This window comes from Acomys russatus, chromosome 8, assembly GCF_903995435.1.
Source record: "Acomys russatus chromosome 8, mAcoRus1.1, whole genome shotgun sequence".
Lineage (NCBI taxonomy): Eukaryota > Metazoa > Chordata > Mammalia > Rodentia > Muridae > Acomys > Acomys russatus.
The window spans coordinates 2,071,184-2,093,085 of record NC_067144.1 but is presented as its reverse complement, the minus strand read 5'-3'; the positions used below and the strand labels follow the sequence as shown (position 1 = coordinate 2,093,085).

The following is a 21,902-nucleotide window of genomic DNA, read 5'->3' as shown; positions in this document are numbered from 1 at the left end:
CCTTTTAGATCTAAGTGGATTTATTTTTCTCATAATGCAACAAGAAACTGAAAATAAAACTATAAAGACTCATTTGCAATTTTAACTCTTTACTTCTACGTCTTAAAATGGGGCCATTTTATTTTAAATGACCTGGTGGGGGAATGTAGAGGTCATTGTGAAACCTTTTCCTTAGCAAATGTACAGTGCAATAGGCGTCTGAACTGCAGAGTTGAAAGATGAGGACAATTTTAGAGGGGGAGAGGAGGGACGGGGGTGGGCGGGGTTAACACTGCGTCCTCTCCAAATCTAGCCCCTAACTACCCTGGAGCACCATCAAAAATCAGCACTTCAAGAGAGCTCAGATATGGGCGCGATTTCAAAAATTAGTGTAGAGGATTCCAAAGATGAGAACCAGATAAACAGGCGCACTCCCTCTGCTGGATGAGGCAGCTGGGGGTTTCCTGTCTTGCCGCCACTCTGCGGCAGTGGGCGCTGTCTGCTCGCTTCACGTCTGCTGGGGCTGTAGTTTCAGACACAGATTACTGAGATATTTGGTACAGTTTCCAAAAAGGAAGCTAGAAACCAAGCATCGGTAGACTAAGTGTAGTGCATAAACTTTGTTAAAAGAAACTGGAGACTTTCTCAGTTAAGAATTGTTCTGCTTAGCTGGGCGTGGTAACAATCGGGAGGCAGGGGCAGGGCCAGGGGCAGGGGCAGGGGCAGGGACAGGGGTGGGGCAGGGGCAGGAGCAGGGGCAGGGGCAGGGGCAGGAGCAGGGGCAGGGGCAGGGGCAGGAGCAGGAGTAGGGGCAGGAGCAGGGGCAGGACCAGGGCAGGGGCAGGGGCAGGGACAGGGGCAAGGGCAGGGGCTGGAGCAGGGGCAGGGGCAGGGGCAGGGGCAGGAGCAGGGGCAGGAGCAGGGGCAGGAGCAGGGGCAGGGGTAGGGGCAGGAACAGGGGCAGGGGCAGGAGCAGGGGCAGGGGCAGGAGCAGGGGCAGAGGCAGGGGCAGGGGCAGGGACAGGGGCAGGAGCAGGGGCAGGAGCAGGGATAGGGGCAGGAGCAGGGGTAGGACAGGGGCAGGGGCAGGGGCAGGAGCAGGGGCAGGAGCAGGGACAGGGGCAGGGGCAGGAGCAGGGGCAGAGGCAGGAGCAGGGGCAGGGGCAGGGACAGGGGCAGGAGCAGGGGCAGGAGCAGGGATAGGGGCAGGGGCAGGGGCAGGAGCAGGGGCAGGGGCAGGGACAGGGAGCAGGAGCAGGGGCAGTGGCAGGGACAGGAGCAGGAGCAGGGGCGGGGGCAGGGGCAGGGACAGGAGCAGGGGCAGGGGCAGGGACAGGAGCAGGGGCAGGGGCAGGGACAGGGGCAGGGGCAGGGACAAGGGCAGGGACAGGAGCAGGGGCAGGGGCAGGGACAAGGGCAGGGGCAGGGACAAGGGCAGGGGCAGGGACAGGAGCAGGGGTAGGGGCAGGGGCAGGGCAGGGACAGGAGCAGGGGCAGGGACAGGGGCAGGAGCAGGGCAGCGGCAGGAGCAGGAGCAGGGGCAGGGGCAGGGGCAGGGGTAGGGGCAGGAGCAGGGACAGGGGCAGGGCCAGGAGCAGGGGCAGGAGCAGGGACAGGGACAGGAGCAGGGGCAGGGTAGGGACAGGGGCAGGAGCAGGGGTAGGGGCAGGAGCAGGAGCAGGGGCAGGGGCAGGGACAGGAGCAGGGGCAGGGACAGAGCAGGGACAGGGGCAGGAGCAGGGGCAGGGGCAGAGGTGTGGGCAGGGACAGGAGCAGGGGCAGGAGCAGGGGCAGGGGCAGAGGTGTGGGCAGGGGCAGGGACAGGAGCAGGGGCAGGGGCAGGGACAGGAGCAGGAGCAGGGGCAGGGACAGGGGCAGGGGCAGGGGCAGGGACAGGAGCAGGGGCAGGGGCAGGGGCAGGGGCAGGGCAGGAGCAGGGGCAGGGACAGGGGCAGGAGCAGGGGCAGGGACAGGGGCAGGAGCAAGGGTAGGGGTAGGGGCAGGGGCAGGGGCAGGGGCAGAGTCAGGCCCACCTCTGTGAGTTCAGAGCCAGCCTGACCTACGTAATCAACTGTATAGGGCATCCAGGACTATACTGTGGAGATACTGTCTCAACCACCCCCTCCCCAGTTGTTCTACTGTATGAGAATGCCAACAACATCAAACAACCCTTCTGTTTAAACATTTAACTTGATATATATCTGGAATTAGATATCATTCCTACAGGACGTTTAAGACACTGGTATGAGAGAATACTGTATATAACTTAAAATTTGTTATGTTTTTAAAAATCGTTACATTTTGTACATGTATGAAACTTTCAAAACATATTTTTTTTTAAATGGTAAGAAAAAGAAAATGGGTTTCTTTGAGCTCAAGATATATTCTCCCACCCTATTTTTGAAATGTCACTCAGCCACAAAATGAAGCTCGACTTTAAAACAAAATGTCCCATGGAATGCAGATAACAAAATTGTTATTAAGAATAACAAAATTGTTATTAAGAATAACCCTGGACTGCAGCATAGTAATTACATTATTAGCTCGTCTGCTTTCCCCACGAAATCTCTTGGACCGCTTAGTTGGCTGTCTTAAGTTTAATTAGGCATACAGTTGTTGTGAGCCTTCGGAGATCCAATAAGTAAAAAATGTCATGTGTATCAGGGATACACCAGAAAGAAAATACTGTATCGATCTGATTATCCTTCTTGATGCTTATGTTTGGTTGGTCTTGACAGCCCAGCTACAGTTTACTTCTGAAACTCCAGCGCCCGCAACTACAGGCGCCACATTAGCCACAATGGATCGGGGTGTAGAGGACCGTGTCCTCCCGACAGTCGCGCGCCCGAAAGACACCCCAACTCCCCCAGGTTGGTGTGACGATGTGTGCAGGTGGTACTGTATACTCGCCTTCAGCAACCTGGCTGTGACGTCACGACCCCCGCTGGCGGTTGCATCCGGTTTTGGTCGGTTGCCCTGGAGACGGATACACAGAGGAACGGATCCTAGTGCAGTCCCAGGGGTGGCGGACGTTCCTGGTATCTGCTCCTGTCCCAGAGAGTGCGGCGCCATGAGCCAGCGGCAGGTGCTGCAAGGTACGGCCGGGCCGGGCGGGCGCCCGGGAGGGCTGGCGCTGCGGGCCGCAGGGCGCCTCCATCGGGTCTCTCTCCTCAGTGTTCGAGCAGTACCAGAAAGCGCGGACTCAGTTTGTGCAGATGGTGGCGGAACTGGCGACCAGACCCCAAAACATCGAGACGCTGCAGAATGCAGGTGAGTCTCCTGCACTCTGCACTCCACGCGTTGCCTGCCTGCCTCAGCACATTCCCTGCTGGCTCGGACTGCCGCTTTGGCTTCTCCTAGCACGCGGGGCCCCTAATTTCCCACGCCCACAGACCACCCACCCTCCCCTAATTCACCCTGATCTCTTATCCCCTGGGCCCTGGCCTCTCAGTCCCTGCCTGCTCTCCTCCCCTGTACCTCTGCCCCTCAGCCGCTGTCCTCCCGGGTTCCTTCCCTGCTGAGGTTTTTTGTTTGTTACTGTTTTTGTTATTTTGTTTGCCTGGGGAACCAGAGGAGACTTCTCCAAGTTCCTCCTGTACAATCTCCAGTACCCTCAGGGGCTCTTTAGTGGGTGAGGCCAAGAGGGTGAAAGGGTTTGGTGTCTATTTCCATTTTTACCGAAATCAGGCAGGTTGTCAGGATGATTCGAAGCAGTTTGAATTGCCAGGAAGTCGTTTTGCATAGATGTTACTCTGCGTAATCAGATCCATTTTATCCAGGAGCTGTGCACGGGTGGTGTGTGTGTGTGTGTGTGTGTGTGTGTGTGTGTGTGTGTGTGTGTGTGTGTGTGTGTGTGTGTGTGTGTGTGTGTGTGTGTGTGTGTGTGACTGGCTGTTAGCAAACCCACAGCCCGCAGGATTACAGGCATCTGCCACCATGCCCTGCTTTTGTGGGGTGCTGAGGATCCAAACCAGGGTCCTAAAGCTTGCTTAGCAAGCACCCTACTCACCAAGCCATCTTCTCTCTCGATGCCCTTTGACCGTCTTAGGCTTCCTTACAATAGGGAAATTCAAGACAAGTTTCGTAGTACTTAGGGAAAACGGAATGTTACGCTTTAGATTGTAAGTAGGTAAAGACCTGGTTTTGTAAAATCCTTTTGATGCTTTAAATCCATCCCTTAGAGTGAGAAAGCGGGACATGATGTAGAGAGAGGGAGAGAGGGAGAAGGAAGAGAGGGAAGAGGGAAGGAGGAGGAGGAGGGAGGACAGAACTGGAGGGGGAAGGAAAGAGGGAAAGGGGTGTGAGCAGAGGGGGAGGCAGGAGGAAGCGCCCAGATCAATCATGAGCTAGGAAACCCGACGTCGTTATCACTATTTTGTCTAAAAAGCCTTCAGTTTGTAGGATATATGTGGCTGTCCTAGAACTCTCTCTGCAGACCAGGCTGACCTCAAACTCACAGAGATCCTCCTGCCTCTGCCTCCTGACTGCTGGGATTAAAGGTGTGCACCACCACCACCAGCATATTATAGGATAACTTTAAAACTAATGTACGTACCCTGTACCTTTTTGATAAGTTGCTTTGTCCTTTGGATTTTAATGTTTGTTTTCTTTTTAAAAATTTATTTTTATTCCTCTGGCATACATTACTTCCTGATATGGGAAGCATTTAGAATTGAGAAAGAAATTTTTACCTTTAATTTTAAAGTTAATCTTTACCTTCCTCCAGTAACATATTTCAAAAGTTTATTGCTACTACAATTGTAATGCTTATAGTGACAGAAATTTATTAATTTAATTCATTTCCCAAGTCATATTGTCTTCTGTGTATTTCATTCTGTGTAATTTTGTCCCATGATTACTCACCATCCTTATACTCAGGACACTTAGGTCAGTGTACGGGACACTTGCACTGTCCTCTTATAACCCCACCTACCTCCTAGCAAGCACTAAACTGGTGCCCGTCGCTAAGGTGCCATCATTAAAGGATTGACTGTTTTGGGCCTGGAGAGATGGCTCGTACTTCTCCTCCTGAGAATTGGAGCTTGGTTTCCAGCACTCAGATCAAAGTGGCCACAAACCTCCTATAACTCGAGCTCCAGGGATCCAACGCCTTGAGCTTTTTTTTTTTTTTTTTTTCTTCAAGACAGGGTTTCTCTGTGTAGCCTTGGCTGTCCTGGACTCACTTTGTAGACCAGGCTGGCCTCGAACTCACAGCGATCCGCCTGCCTCTGCCTCCCGAGTGCTGGGATTAAGGCGTGCGCCACCACGCCCGGCTCACCTCGAGCTTCTATGGGCACCTGTACTCATCACACACATGTACACGCGCACGTGCGCGGACACACATACACACACACACACACACACATATCACACGGAGTTAAAAAACTTAAAAAATTTATTTTGTGTTGCTGGTGTTTTATGCAGATGCATTTTCTTTGTTCTTGGTGTGTTTGTGTATACGTATTCACAATACTCAAAGTGTCCATAGTACAAGTGTCTAGTTTATTAGTTATTTTTTACTTTTTATTTATTTTTTATTTTTTTGGTTTTCTCCATGTAGCCCTGGCTATCCTGGACTTGCTTTGTAGACCAGCCTGGCCTTGAACTCACAGCGATCCTTCTGCCTCTGACTCCCAAGTGCTGGGATTAAAGGTGTGCGCCACCATGCCGGGCCTACTTTTTACATTTTAATTACATCACTTTCCCTGATCATCTCCTCCCATTTCTGTCTCCCCTGCCTCCTAAATTCATGTCTGCTCTTACTTAACCATTGTTGCTACATATACATATAAACACATAAACACAACCCGATGAGTGTCTGCTTCTAGGCCTGGTGGCTTGGAATTGGGTCACCAATCAGGGGACTCATCCCTGGGGAAGACTAATTCTTTCTCTCTTAGCAGTTGTTAATTGCTCATAGCTTTTCATCTAGGGATGGGAGGGACCCCAAGAGATCTTACCCATCTTAAGTTGGATGTCAACTGCTGTTGGATTGTTCAAGTCTTGTCTCGGCAGCCGTGTTGCTGAGACTTCATGAGTGTATCTTTCCTGTCATGGCTAGATGGCACATCCTCACAGCAGCTCTCTTCATCCTCTGGCTCTGGCGTCTTCCCACCCTCCAAAGCTTTGAGCCTTAGGTGTAGGAGCTGTGCTGTAGATGCATCAGTTGGGTCTGGGCACCCCCACGGTCAGTTGCTCTCTGCATTTTGACAGTTGTGGCTTTCCGTAATGAGCATCTACTGCAAAAAGACGCTTCTTTGATGGGGCATGGATGAGCTTTATACTTATCTGTGGGTGTAAGGATAAGAATTTAGAGTGTAGTTAGGGAGGATATGAACTTAGGAAAGGCGGTAGGTTCTCTTCTAGATCCATGACGTCATTAGCCCGGGGCAGTCACAATTTCTCCCCTGTTAAGTGGGCTTTGAGTTCAAGTAGACAGCTGTTGGTTACCAGCAAGAAATGGCTGCCACCATTGCACCTTTAGAAATATCTTGCTGTGCTGGTGTTGCTGTGGTTCACAGGTATCGCAGCTGGGTCAGACCTTTGCATGTTTTCCTCCCTCAGCAGCCTGCACAGCACCTTCAGCTCTTCCCCCATGGAGGAGGCTTTCAGGTCGGTTCCAGCTCAGATCTCTGAGTTCTGTGTCCCAAGTGCATGCTGTCTTCAGAAATAGGTATTTACCCTCAACTCCTGAAAGGCAACCCAGGAAATAACAGTAGCCTGTATTGCTGTCTTATGTGTGCTGAGGATAGGACCCAAACAGCAACTAGAGTTCTTGTTAGTCTATAGCTCTTGAGGGGAGGATTATCACTGCAAGTGGTATAACTGCCTTATATTACACACACACACACACACACACACACACACACACACACAGACACACACAGACACACACACACACACACAGACACACAGACAGACACACACACACAGACACACATACACACAGACACACACACACAGACACACACACACACACACACACACACACACAGACACACACACGCACAGCAGTGATTCCCTGATTCCCTGTGCCTTTTTAAGGCATCCTTAGTCATTTACCCTTCCTCGACTGTAATGACCTCACTTTGCAGCCGCGGATGACTTTAGAAATCTGATTACAGCCGGGCGTGGTGGCGCATGCCTTTAATCCCAGCACTTGGGAGGCAGAGGCAGGTGGATCGCTGTGAGTTCGAGGCCAGCCTGGTCTACAAAGTGAGTCCAGGATGGCCAAGGCTACACAGAGAAACCCTGTCTCGAAAAACCAAAAAAAAAAAAAAAAAAAAAGAAAAAAGAAATCTGATTACAGGTGTGTCTCACCACCTCTCACTCTCAACATACATTAAAAAATAGCTGAAGACACTTTAAAAACTAGGTTTTCCCATAGCTGCTTTAAAGCTACCAGTGAAGACATGAGTTATCATGTCACAATATTTATAGGAAGAAATGTCTATTTACTCTTTAGGCATTTATTAACATCTCATGTAAAGCTAGATGATGGGAATAAAATCCTAGTAAAAAAGCTCCTGCTTTATTCTATTTCATAAGTTTATATTCACCTTTTCTTTTTTTTTCTTTATTTTTTTTTTTTAAGATTTATTTATTTCATTTATTGCATATGAGTGCTTTATCAGATTACATTATAGATGGTTGTGAACCACCATGTGGTTGCTGGGAATTGAACTCAGGACCTCTGGAAGAGCAGGCAGCGCTCTTAACCACTGAGCCATCTCTCCAGCCCAATTTTTTTCTTTATTTTTATATTCACCTTTTCTTTGCTGCCATGAAGCTCATGTTCAGAACTTAACTGCACTGTAAATCCAGCCTGTATTTCTGATACAGTTATCATCAGCCCCCCTCCTCAACTCCTGACTATTTGTTGCTATATATAACATATATTTACATATATGCATATTTACTATATATGACATACATTTATGTGTGCTGAGGGTTGAACCCAGGACCTCTATTATTTTAAGCATGTCCTATGTCTTACATACATGCCTCTTAAACTAGACAATCTTTAACTTGTACATATAATTGATTTTGTGTGATGTTGGATATTGAATTTAAGCCTGAGCCATGCTAACCAAGTACTCTACCCATGAGCTGCTTCCTAACCTCAGACGGATTTTTGAATTAACTGTCTTACAAATATTTCTTCTTCAAGTGTTACCCATAAAGCCTCTTGCAGAAGGCTAGCCTTTCTGTCCCTGTTACTCACTAGGTGGTCTCTTTCGCAATATTCTACTTTCTGCTTACAGGCGACTGCAGTAGGGATGCGTTACAGAAGGGAAGACACATTAGTGCAAATAGGCGAGGCATGGCCAGTTGTGGGCTTCCTAGGAGATCTTCAAATTAAAACAGTATTGTCTGTGTGGGATGTTTTATGTGAGGGAACAGTGGTCTCTGCCGTATCTTCTCACCCCTTCACACCCAGCAATCACAAACCGGACATGGCGGTCCCTGGAGGGTTAGATTATATTTGGACATCGTGGCATGGATGTCAGGCATGGCCAAAGATGGCTAACTGGGTATCCAGGAGATTATGAGTCAGTGTAAAATGGCCGAATGCTGGATGTCTGGGAAACCCAACCGTAAGGAGTGTTGTAATTTTGTGTAGTTATTTCTTGGCTCTGCTTCCTTAACGATTCTACTTTATTAGGAATTTATTAAATATATGCACTTCCCTTACAACCTGACTACCCTAAATAGGAGGGAACGGAGATTAAGGAGAACAAGAATGGAACCTTCTGGGTATCAGTTCTGAGGGGTGAATCCCCTGGCGTAATTGTCAGGAGTCCAGCAGATCATCTACCAGACAGAAGAAACCGCGTGTCTGTGGACCGAACCCGAAGGAATCCACCGAGCTCGCCCCCACCGCGAAATCCTCCAATTCCCGCGTTGTGGGCAGGAACCTCTGCTCTCTCACTCCGATCCCCCCCCCATGTCCTTCTCCTTCTCTCCCGCTCGCTCCTCCCGGCTTCCTCCTCCTAAGCAACAAATCCTTTCTGCAGTTCAATAACCCCCCCCCCCCCCCCCCCCCCCCCCCCCCCCCGCACAGAGTCGCTGGAGCCTGTCCTCTGTCTTGGGCTGAAACTTCCTCTCTCTCTGAGACTATTTAAGATCTTTTATCAGTTTGTCTTTAATCCCAGCACTCGAGAGGCAGAGGCAGGTGGATCGCTGTGAGTTCGAGGCCAGCCTGGTCTACAAAGCGAATCCAGGACAGCCAGGGCTACACAGAGAGAACCTGTCTAAAAAAAAAAAAAAAAACAAGATCTTTATCAGTTTGTAGAGACAAGGTCTCAGTGGGGTCTAGCCACCCAAGACTGCTTTCACCTTGGGCCCAGCCTGCGTTCTCTTTACAATTATTCCTTGTAAAATGTGGTAAATATGGCCTTGTGGCCTGTCTATCTGTAGTTCTGTGGGTGTCTACTCCACTGTGGTCTATATCCTGTTCTCTGTCTGTGTGCGCTTTTGGCCATCTTGATGAAGGCCATGGGTGTTGGCACTTGCCTGGGTACCTGCTGCCATCTGCCTGCCTAGGGGTCTGTGCAGTAAATAAAGTTTGATTCATGCATCTGTGGACCCTTGCAGTTCCTCCAACGTCCCAGCATGCCATGGCCTTTCTCATTTCCTGGTGCTGGAACTGAAGCCTCATGGGAATCCACTCATACCTGAATTAATATTAAAGTACTAATCAAAACTCAGAGGGTAGGAAAGCTAACGAGAATACATTTAAAAGGAGAAAACAAACAATTCTTGCTCATAACAGGACTTTGGTTTATTTGACACTACTGTTGAATTCTGTGTGAAAACTATTTGTCTTGTGATTCTTTCTGACTGAGTAAAGTACAAGGCTTTGTGTTATAAGAGACATAACATCTTAGATCATAATTGACTTTATAATCATGACAGTGGAAATTGCTTCCCGGGAAATAAGGCGAGTAGATATGTTAGACCAAAATGTTTGCTTGTGAGCTTTGACAAGTCCCTTCCAGCTGAATACTCTCCAGACCTTTCCCTCTTCATGCCACCCATTTTCCCCCAGGGGACAGCTTCCTAAGAGCCCTTGATCTCAACTTAAATGTCCCTTTGGCTGCAAGCTCCTCCGTGACAACCCCGCCCCAGCCTGCTTTGCTGCAATGTGAGCAGAGAGGCCCCTCCCCCACCCGCTTCTAGTTGTATACATTACAATGTATTGACTCGTCCTTCAAAACCCTTTGGAAGTTCTTTGAGGACATTTTTTCCAGTACCTTGCATATTTATATTTTATGTATTTTATATATTTCTTGAGAAAGCTGAGTGTGATGGTGTACACCTGTAATCACAGCCCTTGGGAGGCAGGGCCAGGCGAATCACCATTTTGAAGCTATCCTGAGCTACATAGCATGAATTTGTCTAACAAAACAAAACACACAATAACAATTAAAATACCAAGAAAAAACAAACAAAAATAAATCTTCCTATGGTAATTATAAAACATATGGCAAATGGCAGCCAGGTTCTAAATATTTGCTCATTATCATGGAATATATTAATGAGTTATTCATTAATAATAAATGTACTGATGAAAACTTAGTAGACTGGTTCCTTTGACACCAATTTGTTGGTATTTACTGAGAATTTGGTAGTTTTTATTTTGTCTCAACTAATGTTCTAGCACTTTAGGAATTTTATCTATTACTACAACTTTATGTGAAATATTAGTGTTCACCACCATTTTACCTATGAGGAAACCAAAGCTCACATGTTAGGCAGTGTTGTCCAGGCTTCATACTGGGAAGTGGCAGAGGCCAGATTTGAACACTCAGTCTCCTTTTGGATTTAGCCCTTTCCCCTGTTGTCTCTCAACTAGGCAATCAGGTAGAAGGCAGGACCAGAGAGCCCATTTCTAAAGCCTGACATTCCTGTCATATTTTTTTTTAAAGATTTATTTATTTATTTATTATGTATACAGTGCTCTGCCCGCATGCACACCTTCAGGCCAGAAGAGAGCATCACATCACATTACATTATAGATGGTTGTGAGCCACCATGTGGTTGCTGGGGACCGAACCCGGGACCTTTGGAAGAGCAGGTGGCGCTGTTACCCACTGAGCCATCTCTCCAGCCCTCCTGTCATATTTTTATTGTGCCCTAAACAGAGATCTTGAGTCAGATGGCAAAACTACAGCCAAAAGTGGATCCTTTGTTTAGTGACTGTGTAGTCACATGTAAATATCACTTGGTCAAGAATGGACTGATCTGTAGCAGTAGCAGGTTTATAGTAAATGGGCACATTTTAAAATAAAATGTGTTGCCGGGCGTGGTGGCGCACGCCTTTAATCCCAGCACTCGGGAGGCAGACGCAGGCGGATCGCTGTGAGTTCGAGGCCAGCCTGGTCTACAAAGTGAGTCCAGGATGGCCAAGGCTACACAAGAGAAACCCTGTCTCGAAAAACCAAAAAAAAAAAAAAAAAAAAAAATGTTTTAGGATTTGAATTTTTAAAGCTTTTAAAACATAAAGTAAATATTGAATGCATTTTATAAGTCAAAGTAAAGATTAATTTTGAATTGAAAAATTGAAAGAAAAAACTGGTCAAAAATCAGTTTAAATCCAAAACCAAACAGAAATCAAAGGAAATCAAAGGACACTATTCAGAGAGCATAAAGACAACTGACAGGGTAAGGAAAATACATGAAAACACAGAACTGATAAAAGATTAATATCTATAATTAAAATGCAAAGAATCCCTGAATCTCAACAAAAATTATCTAATTAAAAAATTGGCAAACAACTTGAACAGATTCTCTAAGGAAAACATATAGATCTTCATGTGGAGCGAGACTCAGCAGACAGGAAATGCAAATTAAATCCATTTGAGTGATGTCTTCCTATGGTCCAAGCTGTTCAGGAGACTGGGGCAGCCTTGTTGGTCCAGGGTGAGCCTAGGCTACAAAGGGAGACTGTTTGTGATGGCTGATCTTGGCTGTCAACTCTGTTGCCTCTGTAACCTGTGAAGGCTTTGGTGTGTCTGTGAGGATATTTTCAGGATAACAGATGGAGAGAGCACCTCACAGTGGGTGGCACCATCCCCGGGGCGTGGGAAGAGAAGGAAGTGCTCTTACCTGGCTGCCTTCACACCTGCTCTGCTGCTACTGCTGCTGCTGCTGCTGTCAGAGCCCAAATTCGTCTCACTTCTAACATCAACTGGAGGCCAGTGACTCTTCCAGAATCTTTGTTGTTGTTGTTGTGTTTTGTTATTTTGAAACAGGGTCTTCCTGTCTCTGCCTCCCGAGTGCTGAGATTAAAGGCATGCACCACCAAACCAGGCCTCTTCCAGAATCTTCTAAGCCTTCAGCAGAAGATGGGGACTGCTGAGACATCTAGATTCTTATACTGGGTAGCTATTAGATTTGCAGACCCTTGGGCATTCAGACAACTGAAGCTTCTAGCATATGAGCCAATCTCATAAATCCCCTTTATAATACATATTCGTTCAATTTGTTCCGTTCTTCTAGAGACCTGGCTAACATACCCTTTGTTATTCATTTACTTAGTACATGTGTGTGATATGTATGATTGTGTATTTGTATGCATATGTGTGTGTTGGCCCAAAATTGACATGGGTTGATCACTCTTAAAACGTTTTAACTTAGCCAGGTGTGGTGGTACATGCCTTTAATCCCAGCATCCAGGAGGATCTCTGTGAGTTCGAGGCCAGCCTGGTCTACAAAGAGAGTCTAGGCCAGTCAAGGCTGTTACACAGAGAAATCCTGTCTTGAAAAACCTACAAAAAAGTTTTATGATTATTTTGTGGGAATGTGGGGGTGTGTATGAAGTGGTGTGTGTGTGTGTGTGTGTGTGTGTGTGTGTGTGTGTGTGTGCGCACTTGCCGCAGTGTGAGTGTGCCATAGCATACATGTAGAGATCAGAGGACACCTTTTAAGAGTTGTCAATTGCTGTGGCAGGCCCCAACAGCTGTTTTTGGAGGAATGTAAGAAACTTTGAACTAAAAAAGAAGTTGAACTCAGACTCAATGGGCCATCCTAATAGGATCTTGGGAGATCCTAGGACTGAGAACAACATGGGCCAAGAGGTGTCCTAGGGGAACAATATTAGCAACTAGGCTAGAGGTCATTCTTGTGGTATTTTGGCAAGAATATGGCTGCTTTTTGCCTTTTGACCTAAGAATCTGAGACTCTTAGTAGTGGGGGACATGGAGACTAAAGAGGACACCCTCCAACTAGACAAGACTCTTAGTGGAGGAAGGGGAATACTAACCTACACACACACACACACACACACACACACACACACACACAGAGTCAACCCTAAATTTACCATGCTTACAAGATGTTCAGGGATAAAGATAGAACAGAGATGGAGGGAATGTCCAAACCAATGCCTGGCCCAACCTGAGACCTGCCCCATGGGAGAGAGCTAACCTCTGACACTATTAATGCTACTCTGCTATGCTTGCAGACACGAGTCTAGCATAGCTTCCCTCTGAGATGCTCTACCCAGCAGTGGTTTGAAAAAGATGGTGAGACTCACAACCAAACATTGGGTGAAGTGTAGGAAGTCTTGTAGAAAAGTGGGGGGGGGGGGGTGTATGGAAGGAACCGGAAGTGACAAGACTCCATAAGAAGACCAACAGAGCCAACTTTCCAGGGACCAGAGGGCCTTGCCTTGCAGAGACTAAAGTACCAAAGACCTTGCATGGGCTGGGACTAGGCCCTCCACACAGATGTAGCTGATGCGCAATTCAGGCTTCATGTGGGTCCCCTAGTAAAGGGGGTGGGGGCTGTCTCTGACATTGACTCTGTTGCCTACTTTTTGATCACTCTCCCCTGGCAGGGCTGCCTCTCCAGGCTACAGAGGAAGGGGACATGTTCAGTCCTGATGCAATTTGATGAGCTGGGGTGGGTAGATGGGGCCTCCCCTATTCTGAGGAACAGGAGAGGGGGGAAGAGGGAGGGAGGGTAGGACCAGGAGGAGAGGAAGAAAGGGGCTACAGTGGAGGATGTAAAGTGAATAAAGAAATTAGTTAAAAAACAACAACAACAACAAAAACAATCTGCCTAAGCCTAAATTGAAGAGTTTTGGACTTACTTTTTTGGCAGAAGATTTTTCTGTTGTTGTTTTATTTTGTTTTTCAAGACAAAGTTTCTCTGTGTAACAGCTCTAGCTGTCCTGGAACTTGCTCTGTAGACCAGGCTGGCCTGGAACTCACAAAGATCCACCTTCCTCTGCCTCCCAAGTGCTGGGATTAAAGGAAAACCTTCCAAGTAGAACAGAGTAGAACAAGCATAGGTCAGAATATTGGGATGATAGATAAGCCAAACAAAATAAGTAAGGAGTATGAAAAAAATTAAAAAACCCCAGAATGTAAGATACAGGAAATATGGGGCACCATGAAAAAACCCAAACCTTTGAATTATAGACACAGATGAGGGAGTGGAATCCTGAGTGAATGGATTAGAGCAAATCACAGAGGAAAACTGGCTCAAATTCAGGAAGGCCACACCACACAGCTATAAGGAGCACAGAGAATACCAAATAGACAAGACCAGAAAGCTCTCCATGGCATATCACAGTTAAAACACTAAGAGCACATCACAAAGAAAGTGTTGAAAGCTGCTGGAGAAACACACAAGTCACGCGTAAAAGAAAACCCATGAGAATAACAGCTGATTTCTTAGAAACTTTGCAAGTCAGAAGAGCCTGGAGCAACGCATCCCAAGTCCTAAAAGACTATGATGGCCAATCTAGGCTAATATACTCCCGCCCCCATGACAGATGTGTGGTCATTGAAGGAGAAAGAAAAAAACCCTCTCTACTATATAAACAGCCTACATCCAAGAAATCAAACCTGAAGAAAACACAAGAAGCATTATTTCAGGCTGAAGAGAGTAGTGAGCATAGAAGAGACCAGGGAAAGAAACACGAAGCCGTATTTATTAAAGCACAAGGTAACATGGACACCAACACAACAGCGAACACATTGACAGCAGCTAGCACATTTCAGTAATATCTCTAAGTGTCGGTGGCCTCAACTCTCCAATCCAAGACACAAGCTGAACAGATCAAGAGATAAAAATCTATCCACTTTAGCTTTAAAGACTGCACTGCCTTAGCGTAGAATGATAGAGTACTCCTAATGTCTGGCAAAATAGACTCCAAACTAAAACTAATTAGAAGAGATATAGAGGGTCACTTCATTCTATTCAAAGGAACAGTCAACCAATAAAACACTAATATCCTAAATATATATGCCTCCAATATAATAAAAATGCACTACTGGATTTAAAGACACAGATGGACATCCATCCATTAATAGTAGATACTTTGAATATGCTACTTTCTCCAATAGACGGGCCATATGGACAAACAAAACAAAACCAACAAAACAAAATGAAAAACAGAAACATCGGAATTAGTTGACTTTATACATCAAATGGTCTCAACAGATGTCGACAAACACCAATGAATACACATTATACTCAGCAGCACATGGAAGCTTTCGTTTTGTTTTGTTTTTGTTTTTCAAGACAGGGTTTCTCTGTGTAGCCTTGGCTGTCCTGGACTTGCTTTGTAGACCAGGCTGGCCTTGAACTCACAGCGATCCACCTGCCTCTGCCTCCCGAGTGCTGGGATTAAAGGTGTGCACCATCACCACCCCGCTGCACATGGAAGCTTTTAAAAACAGACCCTGTCCTTAGACATAAAATAAATCTTTAAAATTGAAAAAGGTTGAAGTTACTCCTTGTATCCTATCTGATACCAATGCAATAAAACTTAAAGTTGACAGCAAACAAGTCTAGTAAATGCACAAACTCATGCAGATTGAACAACTCATTACTGCATGATGACTGGGTCAAAGAAATCAAGAAAAATATAAATTTGCTGCCATTAAATGAAAATGAAACGAACATGACACAGTAAAACCTCTGGAACACATTGGAAGCGTAAGGAGCTCTATAGCTCTTAGTGCTTGCATCAAAAAATCAGGAAGTTACCCAGATCTAGCCAATGGTCAGAACATTCTCCACAGTTGAGTGTAGAGTGGGATATGACTTTCTCACGTACTCTGGTGCCTCACATTTGACCATGTCCCCTGGAGGGGGAGACCTGGTGGCACTCAGAGGAAAGATAGCAGGTTACCAAGAAGAGACTTGATACCCTATGAACATATACAGGGGGAGGTAATCCCCCTCAGGAACAGTCATAGGGGAGGGGAATAAGGGGAAAATGGGAGGGAGGGAAGAATGGGAGGATACAAGGGATGGGATAACAATTGAGATGTAATAATAATAAATTAAAAAAAATTTTTAAAAAAGAGGAAAAAAATCAGGAAGAACACAAATAAATGATGCCTATACTCCATTAAGCTGGAAAAGCTAAAAGAAATGGCTTAATTTCTAGATTCAGTCAAATTACCAAAATTAAACCAAGAAGTCAACAACCTCATCAGATCTATAACAAATGAGGTCAAAACAGTAATAAACCTTCCAGCTAAATTCACTTCCAGGGCATACTATACTCAAACTTATGGGGCACAAGAAAAGCAGTGCAAAGAGAAAAAAGTTCCTAACACTAAGTGCCTTCATAAGGAAATTGGAGAGATCACATACTAGAAACTTTAAACCTCTGAAAAAGAAAAACTTTAAAGTTATGAAGAAAAAGAGAAAAATACTAGAAAATGCTAAGAAACCTCATGTTCATGGGATACAGAATTAGTATTGTGAAAATGACCATTTTGTCAAACACTATTTACAGAGTCAATGGCATCCCAGTTAAAATCCTCATTTCATTCTTTCAAGAAATTAAAAAGAAATCTTGAAACTTTCATGGAACCACAAAAACTCCTGAAAGCTGAAACAATCCAGAGCAAAAAGAACAGTTCTAGAAGACTTACCATTCCTGAGCTTAAGATATGTTATAGACACATAGTAATAAAAACATTGTAGCGGTACAAAAATAGACACATAGACCAATGGAACAAAGTTGAAGTTCCGAACAATATTTGAGAAAGATGCTAAAAACTGAAGCTCAGAAAAGCGTCTCCAACAAATGATGGGAAAGTGCGTGTCCACGTGCAGAAGGATGAAATCAGACCTGTATCTTTCACTTGCACAACAATTATCTCCAAATGGGCCGAAGAGACAGTAAAACATGAAAGACTGAAGATGCTAGAAGAAAACACGGCTACAGGTGTAGGGAAGGATTTCCCGAGTAGATCTCCACTTGTCTGAGGACTAAGGACTGACAAGTGAGCTCATAAAATAAAAATGCTTCTGCACGGCTAAAGTGACAGTCAACCAACGGAAGGGAAAGCCCTGGAAATGGGAGCATCTTCTTTCGTCACTCACACATCTGGCAGATGTGAATATGTAAAGAACTAAAAAAACAAAGAATCAAGAAAGAATGACCCCTTTGAAAACTGGGCCTGAGACATGAACAGAAAGTTGTCAAAAAGAAGAAAATAATCGCTAAGAAATGTCTTTAAATTTACTCACCAATCCCAGCAATTAGGGAAATGAAAATGATTTTTATAAAAATCATTTCACCCTAGCCAGAATGGCAAAGGTAGACAAAGCAACCAAACTGCCCTTGGGGTTGCATACTGGTGCAGCCACTTTTGGAATCAATGTAGAGAATTCTCAAAAATCTAAAAATCTACTATATGACCCAGGTATACCACTTGCAAATGCCCAGAGGACTCCACATCCTGCCCTACAGACACTTCCTTAGTCATGGTCACTGTTGTTCCACTCATAGTAGCTGGCAAATAGAAACATGCTAGGTGTCCTTCAACATATGAAGAAGAACACACGGCACATTATACACACCATGGGATGCTATAAAGAACACACGGCACATTATACACACCATGGGATGCTATAAAGAACACACGGCACATTATACACACCGTGGGATGCTATAAAGAACACACAGCGCATTATACACACCATGGGATGCTATTCAGCTATACAGGAAAGTGAAATGGGACCATTGCCAGCAAGGAGGGGTTGTGGGCCAATAGGGGAATAGCAGAGTATAAGTGATATGACGCTGAAAATGGGAAAAGAAGGGAGTCGTTCAGGAGGAAGAGGAAGGTAAACACAGAAGGAAGGAAAAATAATAAGGCTGTCTGAAAAAGTCAGTCTATTAACTTTTATCAAAAACCTCCTATAGTAATATAATTCTACACACACACACACACACACACACACACACACACACACACACACACACACACACACATAGTTTAAATGAACTTTACTCTTTTAGGCTGACGGTGCTCCTGCCCAGAGCTGAATACCACCTAACAAACCCCAGTGCCAGACATAAGAAGCTGTGCTTTGACTTGTTGCTCAGGGCGTCCCAAGGGACTCCGGAAGCATACAACCTATAGCTTTCGTCCTTGGTTGCTCCCTTGGTGGAAGGCGAGTCTTTACTGCTGACAGCACCATGTGCTTCAGATACAGGGTCCAGAGGCCTCATGCTGGAACTGACCTGATTGACTCATTCCTGAGGACTAGCGTTCATGGTACCCGAAGGTGACACGCAAACTTCCAAAGGGGGGAGGCCACCAACACTACTACCCAGCTGTGATTCCTATGAACCACACCAATGGCAGGGTAACCCGAAGATGCCACAGTCACACCCATACCTTGTCAGTAACCAAGCGCTCTCAAATTGGACTTAAGTCCTGTTCAATGAGAGCGAAACCATTCCTGGTACTGGAAATCTAGCCAACGCTGTAGTGCTAGTGGAGCCATGGGTATCGGAGGAGAACCTGCGAACACGGCTAAACCAGCACTCCCCTACCGACAACTGATAAGTGTAGTCCTTGCTTCTCTTTAAGGAAACTTCTTTTTCCAACAGCCAGAAAAACAAAACCAGATAAATCCACATGCCTATGGATGCCTGATTTTTTATAAAGCCAGAAATACGCACTAGAGAAAAGATAACATCTTCAGCAAATGGTGCTGCTCGAATGGAATGGCGGCATGTAGGAGAATGCAAATAGATCCATGCTTATCATCCTGCACAAATGGGTCAAAGGCCTCAACCTAAGGCCAGATGCATTTACCCTGGTGGAAGAGAGAGTGAAGAATAGTCTTGAACGCATCGTCACAGTTTTAGAAAAGTCTTTCTGAGCAGGACAAGATAGCACAGGCACACTAAGAACAACAAATAATAAATAGAACCTCACGAAACAGAAATCTTTTGTAAGGCAAAAGACACCATCATTTGAGCAAAGTGTCTGCCTACAAAACAAGAAAAAAAGAAAAGAAAAAATCCCTTTGCCCATTTACGTCTGATAGTGAGTCTCTACTCTAGGATATATAAGAACCAGAAACCCCGAATATCAAGAAACAATTAAATTAAAAATATGGCACACGCCTTTAATCCCAGCACTCAGGAGGCAGAGGCAGGTGGATTGCTGTGAGTTCGAGGCCAGCCTGGTCTACAAAGTGAGTCCAGGACAGCCAAGGCTACACAGAGAAACCTTGTCTAGAAAAACAAAAACAAAAACAAACAAAAAAAGTCTACAGAATTAAACAGAGTTCTCAAAATATGAAATACAAATGGCTGAGGAAACTTAAAACATATTCAACATCCTTACTAACCAGGAAAATGCAAACTAAAACCGCTTTTGAGGTTTCATTCTTATCCCAGCCCGAATGGCCAAGATGCAGAGTGACAGAGAGCGCGTGCTGTTGAGGGTGCAGGGGAGGGGAATGCCTGCTCACTGCCGCTGGAGTGCCTACGGCCCCGTGGAAACGAGTATGGAGAGTCCTCAAAAAGAAAATACATCTACCACGAAATCCAGTGACCCAAAGGAATATCTATGGAGGTATTTGGTCATCCATGTCCAATTCTTATACATAATATCCAGAAAGTGGAAAAAGCCAAGATGTTCCTCAGCTCATGAATGGATAAGAAAATATAGTCTAAAAAGATGCTTAAAATGATGAAATCATGAAATTCCCAGGTAAATGGATGGAGCTAGAAAAAAAAATCCTGAGTGAGGTTACTTCGACCTCAAAAGACAAATATTGCATGTTTTCTGTGATACAGGCGTTAGCTTTTAAGCATTGCCTATGTTTGTTTCAATTTGAATAATCACATAGTTTGGGTAGCTAGTAAGGCACTGAGGGGAGGGGAGAGAGGGATCTTACAAGGAAGAGGAATAGAATATAGTGTTATAAAGAGAAAAATGAAAGTGTATCACAGGAGAATTAAATTGGGAGGGGATATGGGAGTGGAGGGTAAGGGATGGAATGTGGGAGGGACAGCTAACATCACAGCGCTATTGAAACACCATATGAAGACCCACTGTTGTAGAACCTTCTAAAACAAACATATGTATACATATACGAGAGACATTTAAGTGGAGTCAGCATACAATGGTGGAGACAAAGTCCCAACTAGATATTCTATTGTTTGTACAAGTCAAACCTTCAGCACCAGGAATGGGTTTCATATTGTTGAGTCGCTGGCCCAAAGTGGCCCAATGGAAATCCCAAACACCACAGGCTACAGCCGAGGCCATTCTTCCCTCTCCACAAACCCATGGAAAGGTCCTATTGCTGAAGATGACGCTTAGATTTCTCAGTGAAAATGGAGAATTTCAGCTGATGCCTAACAAGTTGCTTCCCCTCTACTGACTAGTGCTTATGTTGATGGAAGGTACTTTGCACATTACCAAAAGAGAACAGTAGCTAACAATTTCACCCAGCTACAAAACCTGGGGTGTGCAACAACGACCTGCCTGTGAGATGTGCTGCTGTAATAATGGCATGAATTTTCTGAGATTAGCCAACTATTTTGTGATTGGATTTAAGGCATGTTTCACGGAATGGAGCTCATGCATGACACCACTAAAGTGGCCAATAACATGAAACTAGTTTTTTTTTCTTCCTTTGAGAAGGGGATTGTGTTAAATCTATAGATACAGAATATTAAGTTGGGTTATTAGGAAGGTGAAGAGGATGTGGGAGGAAAGAATATGATCAAAATATATCATATGAAAAAACTTCTAGGAAAAAAAATAAAAAAAATACACTATATCTTCTCCAATACCTCTTATTGAATGATTTATAAATAATTAAATGGTTGTTGTATTGTGGGTCCTCAATTCTATTCCACTGGTTAATGAGTTCATTTTTGTGGCAAATAGCATCTCATTTTATTATAATAGCTCTGCAATATAACTTGAAATCTAAGATGTTGATACCTCTTGCAGGTTTTTTTTTTTCCTTTTTGTTTGGCTATTCTTGATTGTACTCAGTCATTGAGGCTTGCCTCTGAGGTTTTGTTTGATTTCTTACATTTTTTTCCCAGTTTAATCTTAGTTTGGGATTTCTTTCTTTCTTTTTAAAATGATCTTGTGTTTATTTTCTTTCAGTTTGTTTATATGTTTGATTACATTGATGGATTTCCATATATTGAACCACACCTGCATGCCTGAGATGAAGCCATGAAGTCATGGTGGATGAGATTTTTGAGGTGTTCTTAGATTTGGTTTGTATTTTAGTGAATACTTTTGCATCAATGTTCATAAGGGAGATTGGCCTGAAACTCTCTTTCTTTGTTGGGTATTTGTGTGGCTCAGGTATTAAAGTTATTGTGGCTTTATAGAATGAGTTTGGTAGTGTTCCTTCTCTTTCTATTTTGTGGAATAATTTGAGGAGTATTAGTTCTTTGAAGGTCTGGTAGAATTCTGTGCTGAATTCATCTGACTCTGGTTTTTTTTTTCGGTTGAGAGACTTTTGATGACTGCTTCTATTTCCTTAGGAGATATAAGGTTATTTAATTTGTTTGCCTGATATTGATTCAGCTTTGGTAAGTGGAATTTATAAAGAAAATTGTCCATTTCACTTATATTTTCCATTTTTGTGGCATATAGGCTTTTGAAGTAAGG

The 21,902-nt window shown here is 44.8% G+C and overlaps 1 protein-coding gene across 1 annotated transcript in view; it reads left to right on the top strand.

Annotated features, from left to right (window-relative positions):
• Positions 1 to 3,029: 3,029 nt before the first annotated feature.
• Positions 3,030 to 21,902, top strand: part of LOC127193302 (sperm-associated antigen 6) — a 67,865-nt gene continuing 48,992 nt past the window's right edge. Inside the window, exons 1-2 of the mRNA XM_051150595.1 lie at positions 3,030 to 3,074; positions 3,154 to 3,249. Of these exons, the coding sequence (XP_051006552.1) occupies positions 3,050 to 3,074; positions 3,154 to 3,249 (121 nt within the window). The 5' untranslated portion in view covers positions 3,030 to 3,049. The remainder of the gene's footprint in view (positions 3,075 to 3,153; positions 3,250 to 21,902) is intronic.